The sequence below is a fragment of the Eimeria mitis genome, genomic scaffold (genome assembly GCF_000499745.2).
Source record: "Eimeria mitis Houghton genomic scaffold, Emh_scaff1881, whole genome shotgun sequence".
In the NCBI taxonomy this organism is placed as follows: Eukaryota; Apicomplexa; class Conoidasida; order Eucoccidiorida; family Eimeriidae; genus Eimeria; species Eimeria mitis.
This window is the reverse complement of record NW_024015095.1, coordinates 1-9,368: the sequence shown is the minus strand read 5'-3', so window position 1 is coordinate 9,368 and position 9,368 is coordinate 1. Positions and strand designations below refer to the sequence as shown.

General features: G+C 58.1%; 1 protein-coding gene across 1 annotated transcript; it reads left to right on the top strand.

The window, feature by feature from the left end:
• Nucleotides 1–912: 912 nt before the first annotated feature.
• EMH_0045130 (uncharacterized protein) lies at nucleotides 913–9,344 on the top strand (the record flags this gene model as incomplete). Its single annotated transcript, XM_038022361.1, is given in 7 exon segments — nucleotides 913–1,517; nucleotides 1,973–2,038; nucleotides 2,042–2,295; nucleotides 2,457–5,104; nucleotides 5,315–6,799; nucleotides 6,803–9,268; nucleotides 9,324–9,344. Coding segments are annotated over 7 exon segments (7,545 nt in total).
• Between the last annotated feature and the right edge of the window lie 24 nt (nucleotides 9,345–9,368).

The window sequence follows — 9,368 nt, the reverse complement described above, 5'->3', positions numbered from 1 at the left end:
CAGGAGGCGCAGGAATGGGTGTGGCAGTGGGAAAGCGACGCCACAACACAAACGGAGGTGCTAGAGCAGCTGGAGGATTCATTGGTGCTGCTCTGCTGCCAGCAGCCTCCTCCTGCGTTGCAGCAGCAGCTGCTGCGGCTGCTGCTGTTGCTTGTGCATTCCACTGAAGATTGTGGGGCTTGGCATCGTGTTGCTTCTCGGCTTCTGGCAGCAGCAGGTGAAGGGCTGCACTTATCCCACTGTGTTTCTGTTCCACTTGCTGCAGCTGCCGCATCACCCCCGACAGCCGCTGCAGCAGGCGTAGCAGATGCAACTGCAGCAGGCGCTAGTAAAGTTTTGTCTCCTCTGCCTCCGCTGCTTCTATGTGGGGAGTTGTTTAAGGCATGCCCCCAGGCGCTGTCTCCATTGCTACCGCTGCTTGTTGCTGTCGGATCAAAGCTGCTCCACTCACCAGCAGCACCTGGAGCTGCAACAGCTGCGGCAACAGCAGCAGCAGTAGCTAAGGCTCTGAGGACCGCTGTTGCGGCAACAGGTGCCTGCGGAGAAGCACTGGCGGGGAAGCTCTTCAGCGTGACATTGGACTGCCTTCGATGCAGCATTGGCGGCCGCAGCAGCAGCCGCAGCCGCAGCAAAACGAGCAACAACAGCAGGGGAACCAGCAGACTTGCTGCTGCTGAAGCTACTAGAGAAGCCTTGTTGCTGCTGCAACAAGTCGTGTGGGCCTTCCCTCGAGGTGTATCTCCACCGCATGGCGACGCCCTCTTTAGTGCCGCTCTAGCTGCTGCAGCACCAGAGCCTGTCGCCCATGCTGCTACAGCGGAGAATGAAGATATACTTGAAGATGCACAGGAGAACGTTCCGCATGTAGCAGCAGCACTTGCGGCACTTCTGGCTGCCAAGGCCGTAACAGGCATGCAGCAGCAGCAGCAGGCGAAACAGCAGCAGCAGCTGAAGCAGCAGCAGCAGGCGAAGCAACAACAGCAACAGCAGCCGGTTTCACTCAACGCTCTCGACGAACAAGCGGATCTTCCCGCGACGAGCGGCAGCGCAGCGGACTTTTCATATGTTTCATTGGGGCAGTGTATGACTGCAGCTGCAGCAACAGCAGCAGCGGCAACGGCTGCTAGTAAGGGTCTTTATTCCGAGGTGCGCAGCGTTGAGGATGCCTTTGCCTTGCTGCGAAGACAGTGGCTGCTGCTGCATGCGGGGGCAACAACTGATGGCAAGAAGGGATCAGCGGGGTCTGCAGCAGCAGTAAGTTACATTCCGGTTTTGCAATTGCAGCAGCAGGACCCGTTGCTGCTGCATGTAGATTCACGGCAGCAGGGTCTGCTGCGTCAGGCAGTTGCTGCTGCTGTGCCGTGTCTCTGCCGCTTCTTGCTGCGGTGTCTATCTCCTGTCTCTCTCGTCAGCATGTCCCTTGAGTCTCTGTTCACTTTGCTGGCGCAACTGGCGGCAGCTGAGTCCTGCTGCAGTTGCAGCAAAAGGGGAGGATCCAGCAAAGGCTTGCAGGAACAGTGCGTTGGGACCTGTAGTTGCCGTTGCAGCTGCAGCAGAAGTCTTCGTCCTGCTGCGTGCTGTCTTTCTCTGGAGACGCTTCACTCGCAGGCGCTCGTATCGCACGCAGCGCAACAGCTCCTGCCACTGCTGCAGCCGCAGCAGCAACTGGGCTTGGTGGATTGCTTGGGTCGGGCCATAGCTGCCGCAGCAACGGGGGCAGCAGCGCCGCAAGAGCCCACTGAATCAAGAGGGTCTGCTGGCAGCAGTAACAGCTGCGGCAGCTTCACGCATCCGCTGCTGCTGCGGGCTGCCTTAAATATATTAGAAGCTGCTATCGTGTCCGTGGGAGAGGCGGGTGTAGTCACTTTCCCGTCTTCACTGTATGCGGCTTTTGTCTCTATCCTTACTGTAAAGAATCCAACGCAGCACGTGCAGCAGCAGCAGCAGCTGCGCTGCGCCTTTTGGCCTGCAGTGCAGCGGCAAGCAGCTGCCTGCATTTGGCGTGCCCGGTGTCTCTCGCGCTGCCAGATAGCTGTTTNGCGGCCCAGGCAGCCCTCCAGAACACAAATACGCAGAGCAGGCGACTCGACGCCGTCCAGTTTGCAGGGCTGTGGGGTGCCTGTCTCGGCCTCGCCGCTTCCATCGCCAACGCATCTGCCACAGAATCGCAACAGCCAGCTACAGCAGCAACAGCAGCAGCTGTGCCTGCAGCAATGACCACAGCGCAAGCTGCAAGGTCAGCTGCAGCAGCAGCAGCACATACAAAGGAAGAAGGAGACCTCAGCAATATCACCGGTACGACTCAACGTTCGCATCACAGCACACCCTCTCGAAGATGGCGCAGCTGGCGCAGATGCTGGATTGCAGCCGCATGCGCCGTTGCCTTTGCTGCTTCCGATCGCTACCGTTGTTGTTGAATGTTGTTGTTGTTTCCTTTGTTGTTGCCGGCGCTGCAGCTCTACTGGGCCTGCTGTCACGGGGAGGACCGGAGGCTCGCGCATGCTTCTTCCTGTTGGCAGAGGCCTTGCTGCAGCAGCCCGCTGTTGCTTCTGGAGCTTGTGCAGCAGCAATGGCTGCTGCTCCGCCTCCTGTCGGGAACGAGGATACGGAGCAGGCGGTATTGCTATCGCCGTTATTTTGCTGCTTCCTACGCTCTAGCCGCAAAACGCTTTCTCTTAGTGACCCTCAAAGCGCCATTAACCGTCTTCTGCACGTCGCTGCTACGACATCGGAGGCAACAGGAGATCCAACAGCCACGCAGCAGACACCCGAAGCTGCTGCTCCTATTACAGCAGATACTGGGGCATGTGCAGCCACAGAAGAGCCAGCAGACGACACGGTAACGGCAGCAGCAGCAACAGTAGCAGCGAAATGCCTGCTCTTAGAACTCACCTGCGCATTCAAGGCCCTCGCTGCATTCGTCCGACAACAGCCAGAAGCGGCAGCAGCAGCAACAGCAACAACAAGGACGGTTGATGCGGATGCTGTCTCTGATTTTGTGACATTGGTTGTTGAAGCTTCTTCCATTTTGTGCTGCTGCCGGTGCAACAGCAGCAACAACAAGGAGCTTTCTCTGCAAAGTATGATAGTTCTCGAGGAAGAATCGCCGGAGAAAAAGCAGCAGGAACAGGAGAAGCCGCGCCACCAGCAACATGTGTGCTGCCGTTGCTTCTGCAGGGGCTCTGCTGCGCCTATTGCTGCTGCACACGCTGGACTAGAAGCAGCGGCACTCGAGGCTTTGTCCATTTTGCCACACATCGAGATCCATTGCAGGAATCAGCAGCAGCAGCAGCTGCTGCTGCAGATGGGTCTATCTGCTGTAACAATTCCCGCCAAAGCAGCTGCTCTATTTCCTGCAGCTCTAGTGGCCTGCTGCATCAGCCCCGCCGCCGTAGCGCCCGCTCCAATTTTGCGTGCTGCTCCTCTGGAGAAGCTACAGCAGCCGCAGATTCTTCTACAGCAGCTCCTACTGCAACAGCAGCAGAGGGGAGAAGTGGATTCAGCTCTCTTCATAGGGTGCGGCATTGCAGTCGACAGCCTGGGGGGGCCCACGATTTGGGAGGCACAGTGGCGCTGCGCTGCTGATGTGACTACGGCTGCTTTCAGTGCTCTGCGGCTGCCAGCACTTGTGGCAGCAAGGGACCCCGCAGAAGCAGCAGTTAGTGCAGCAGAAACGGGATGGAGAGCAGACTACCCGCCACACGTTCTTCGCGTTTTGCAGGGGGGACTGCTGCTGCGCCGTCTGCTCTTCAGCTGCAACATTTGCTCGCCCGCAGCAGAGGCAGCAGTGCAGCAGACTGCATGGGCGGCCTGCTGCAGCTGGGGGAGGCAGTTGCCTCCGGCTGCGTCCCTTGATGCTCCCGCTGTCCGTTCCAATCGCCGCAGCAGCAAAGTTGAGGCGGGAAAGGGAGGAGCAGCTTGCTCTTCTACCGGGGTTCATCTCCGACCATTTGGGAGCATCAAGGGCAGCCGACCGCAGCAGCTGCTGCAGCGTTTCGGTCTTCCACGGCTAAAGAAGAAGACCATTTGCACTGCTCCAGCTGCACCTTTTGCTGCTGAAGCATGCTTTGTTCCCGAACGTGACCCAAGTGCCTTTCCGTCAGAAGACAACGAAATCAGCGTGCTACAACTGGGTATTGTTGCGGCGGTGCTGTCCGACGCCTTCAGAGCACAACAAGCCTTGCTATGCTCGGCCACGCGGGGGCACGAGCAGCAGCAGTTGTCGCAATCAGTAGTGGACACTCTGTGGTGCTGCTGCGAGAAGGCCCTTGCGGCTGCAACGCCGCTTGAACGGCTTCTATATGCGGATGTTGCTGGGGGTCTGTACTGGTTTCTGAGAATTGCAGATTCGCCACAGCAGCAACCGGACGCAGCGGCAGCAACAGGTCTGCAAGCTGTAAACAAGCACATAGAAGCCTTCTTACAAATGCCTTTGAATGCAGCAGAGACGGAGAAACGAGAAGTCCGGTTGCAGATGAGTTCGAGTCGACTGTGCAGTGTTTCTCTTCTTGCGGCTCGCTTGCTGCCCCTACTGCAGCGTCGTGGTTCTTCCGAGGTAGCAGCTGCTGATGGAAGCAGCAAGTGCTGTCAAGACCTCCTGCAGCTGTCTCTCGCTGCAACGTCCTCAATTGAAGCGGCAGAACAGGTCGTTGCTGCTGCTTGCGACACTGCGGCCGCAGCAGCAGCAAAAGACAATGCAGCAGCAGCAAATGTATCTTCTTCCTGCGCTCTCCTGTGCGTTATTCGCTTCTTAGGGGCAACGTTTCCTGCTGTTGCTTCAGATGCGGCAGCAGCAGCCAGTTCAACGACATACGCAACGGCATCAGGAGGAGAAACCAGCAAAAGCCTGGCTGATTCGGAGCGCCCCGAAGACCCGCAGCAGCTGCAGCAACAGCAGCAAAACGCACTGCAGCAGCAGCTCTTTAGGGCTATGCAGTTTTTGTTTCTATTGCGTTCGTCTCAGTTTCACCTTTCGCGTGCTGCAGTGCTGGCTGCTGATGCGGCGAGACATTTGCTGGAGTGTCTGCTTCAGCACGCTGCAGCAGCAGCTGTGGCCGGACCTGATGCGCTACTGTCTGCCACTGAGGAGTTTATATCGCATGCAGTAAGTGTTCTGTAGCAGCTGGACACGCAGAAAGGGGCGGGTCTAAGGCACCGTGCAGGGGACGCATGCTGTTACTCGTGGAGCAGCGAGGTTTAGAATGTGGCCACTACGACTGCAAGCGTCATATTTCGGCTTTCTTAGGACAGCTCGGGTGCTGATATGCCGCCTATGTTAGAAATTTTGTGCTTCTGGAACTGCTGCTGCGCGCAGGCTAGGGAAGCCTCATACCTACTTTCTGTTTCAGTCCAGCGCGTTGCAGATTGTAGCAACAGCAGCAGCAGCAGCGGAATCGTTCTGCAGGTCGTTGCTGCCGCTCCTGCGCTGCGGTGCCTTACGGCACTGATGTGGATTCAGTCTTCGGCATCGATAGCACAGGAGGCACCAGTACCAGCAGACGGGGAGGACAGCACTCTTGCTGCTGCAGCGTTGTCGCTTCGCGCTCTGCTGCCTGCTGCAGTTGCTGTAACAGAGTTTGCAGTTGCCTCGCCATCGCTCGTTGTACGAAGGGAAGCGGCGCGGAGTTTGCTATCGATGTCACGTCCACTAAGCGAGACGATGTGGGGCCCCACAATCGCATTAGCAGCAGCTGCTGCACCTCCAGAAGTAGTAACAGCAGCCACTGCACCTGTAGCAGGAGACCCGCAACTGGCTATCTTCCTGCTGGAGGCTCTCAATTCCGAATGCGACGCGCTGCAGCGGCAGCTGCTGCTGCAGGTGCTGCAGCAGCAAGTCCGTATATGGGGGCCGAGGAATTTGATGCAGTGGGTATCGCTTCTTACGTCTTTGTGCTGTGGTTGCGTCCCTGCTTCGTCTCCTTTAGCGCAGCAGCTCTGTACTTTGCGACCCAGCAGCTACAGCAACAGATATGGTTCTAGCGCGCCTTTCTTGCTCCAACGAGCTCAGCAACTGCTACCTCAGAGTCCCAAGGTGCTGCTCTCTCCTCTTGCTGCAGCGCGCCCTCTCCCGGCTCTCACAGGCCTTGTTTGGAATCCCTTGCCGGGTGTATCTGCACCTGCAGTAGCACGAACCCAACATGAAAGTTGTCGCGCTGATACGAAAGGCAGCACCAACGACGACTGCAACGAATCGGAAGTGCAACCCGTCGTGCGCTCAGCTGCAGCAGAATGTCTGGAGTTGCTGCTGACCCTCCCGGAGCTACAGCAGCAGCACCACTCCTGGGTTGCTCCTGCTGCTGATGTGTACCAGACAAAGCAAGCTGGATCGGAAGCAGCAACACCAGCAGGATCCTTCCTCATTGATTGTCTTCCTTTGCTTGTCCGAGCTGCCTGCGAGCTGCTGTGGCAGGGGATACGACAGCAGCAGCAGAAACAGCAGCAGCAAAGTGGACTGGCCAGCGATGGGGGCATTTCTCTTTCTCCTCGGGGTTTACGGATTTTGCTGCTGCTGCTGGAGCGACTGACTGGAGATTCGTCAGAGCCGCGCGATGGCTCGCAAGAGCTTCCAGTGCAGCAGCTGCAGCAATATGAGGTGGGCGTCTCCTCTGCAGTTTCTGGGCTGCTGCGCTGTTGCGCAAAGGCTTCAGCTCCTGAGCTGCTTGAGTTGCCAGAAACAGCAGGAGCGGTAGCAGCAGCAATAGCAACAGCCTTCGTCGCCGCGGAAGGAGAAATGGCTATGGCACTGCGTCGCGCTGCGTTTTTGCGTCTACGAGCAGCAGCAGCTGGCGGGGATGCGATTNATGATGAGGAAAACCACCAGCAGCAGCTGCTGCAAGCGCAAGAGCCGCAGCAACAGCAACTCACGGACATGGCGCTGGAGGTAATGCTAAGGTTCGCCGAGGCCGGCTGCTGCCTTAGCCCCTGGCGGCTGGTGGGGCAGCTTCTGCTGCCATTAGGTGACGTAGTGCAGTCCGCAGCAGCTTTGGTGGCAGAAGCGATAGCAGCAACGCCAGAAGTTTCTCAATCCGACTGGCTGCTGCACCGTCGTCTCCTCCTGGCCTGTCGGTTGGTTGCCCACGTTGTTGCTGCTGCAGCACCTACTACTGGTGCTCCACCTTCCACTCCCACTGCCGCTGTGAATGTATTTGTGGAGCAGCGCGAGCAGTGGGTTGCAGCAATAGAGCCCTGCGCTGTCCCCCTGGCGCTGCATCTCATGGGACGTCTATTGAAGCTGAGTCGTCAGCGAGAACAGCAGGAGCTGCAACAGTGCCAAAAACAGCAACAACAAGAGGAGCACCAGCTGCTGAAGGGGTTGGCACTGCTATGTCGTCCGCTTTCCACCGAAAGCGGCGATAGGCAAGCTGCTGCAGCTTCTGCGTTTGCTGCCCTGGCAGCTGCTTCGCGTAGCAACTCCACAGGAGGAACAGCAGCTGCAGGAGAAGCAGCGGCAGCAACAGCAACAGGCGCGGCACTACTTGAGGCGTTCTGCCACCTTTTGAACGGTTTGAGTGATGCGCTGCTGCGGCCCGTCGAGACAGCCGCAGCGGCTTGTGAATCTTGCCCTGCTGATGCCGACTGGTCAGAGACAGCCGTAGACGGGGTGTGCTGGAGGTTAGAGTTGATAGGTATTCTGTTGCCATCTCTTTGCTTCCCGCTGAATCCTCAACAGCAGCAACGGAAGCAGCTCCCACAACAACAGCAGCAGCACCAACTCGATGAAGAAGATTGGACAGAGGACTGGCTCGGAGCAGATAGCCCGACAAGCTCATCTGGCGCTCAAGCACCGGTTGTTGCCCCTGCTGACGCATCGGCTCCTGTGGTTCCTGCTGAAGGTTCAGCGGATGTTGGGTGTCTCTATCATGTTGTGTTGCGCCGGACCTGTGAGGCTGCGGGACGTCTCGCGGGAGCAGCAGCTGAGGTAGCAGCAGCTGAGGCAGCAGCAGCGGCGAAGCTGGAGGTACACGACTACAGCGGCGAGGCTCCTGCTACTGCTAGCTTGCCGCAGCAAGGCATGACCCCTTTCGATGGGGTTGAAGAGGCGCAGGCTGCAGCCGACGCATCAGCATCAACGGTAGATTTCGCGTCCGTACCGCTAACTGGAGGTGCAGCAGGAAGGGTTGTCTATTGTTGCATTAACTTCCTTTGGGGCGTCTCTGCTACTCTACAGCAGAACCCGGAAGTTCTAGGTGAAGAGGCATCGGCCTTTGCCTTTTTTGGTGCGATTCGAGACGTCTCTGGAGCCGCACTGTGGCTTCCTGTAGATGCAGCACGGCCGGCCGCAAAAGCAGCGGAGGATGACAGACCTTCTGGCCCGCTGTGTGAGGCTGCTCTATCCCTACTGCAGCGAGGTTTCTCCGTCGTGGCTATGATGCCACCAGGGACTGCTGCTGCCTCTGCTTTCACTTTGCTGCTGTCCCCCTTGGAGGTCCCTGTCTTCCCTTCACGGCTTTGTTATGGAACAGCAAACTGCGTCTCTCCACTCGAGGCCATGCGCCTACTGCGCAGCCTCTACCAGGCGGCAGCGCGCGCTGCCGGTGCTGCAGCAGCAGCACCAGCAGCAGTGACGACAACCGAAGACGCAGCCGCGGCTGCGCGCTTGGCCAGCACCGGTCTCCAGGGACACTTTGCGGGCCTTATCGAGTCAGCCGTCTCGGCTTTCACAGGAACAGCTGCAGATTTGGAAAAAGAGCTGCCGAAAGCAGCAACAGCTGCTGCTCCGGCTGTATCTCCTGCTGCTTCAGGAGATACTGGCGGCGTGCTAGCCCTCGCTGCAGCGCTTGTGGCCATAGACGCTCTTTCTGTGACGAAGGGTCCCTCGAGCAGCATCGGCGTGAACGAGCAACTGCAGCAGCAGCAGCAGCCTGAGTGGTGTGTGCGCATAAAGGCAGCCTTGCAGCGACTGAGTGAATTTGCGTACGCGGTCGATGCAAGTGGAGACCGTGTAGCGCTTGCAGCATCAGCAGAAAAGAGAATGGACTCGGAAGCAGCGACTGGGTCTCTTGATAGCTCAGCAACGGCAAAAGAGCGACCTCCAACAGCAGCAGGAATAAAGCGTAATGTGTCGGGGAATAGTGCAGCAAATGGCAACGGAGCTGGCGCAGCAGACGCCACCGTCGTACTGGAAAAAGGAACAACAAGCGATACAGCAATTACTGCAGCACAAGGAGAGACGGGCACAGAAGCAGCAGGCGGCTTCCCATTGCTCTGGCCAACTCATCGTCAGCATGCTGCAGCGCAGCTGAGGGGCTTCTTGCTGCGCGTTGCCCGGGTCTGCAGTCAGCGAGCAGCTGCTGCACCTGATTCTTTTCCATGTCTTCTTGCAGCAGCAGCTGTCTCCTGTCTGATTCCTTCGCTGTCTCCACACAGTT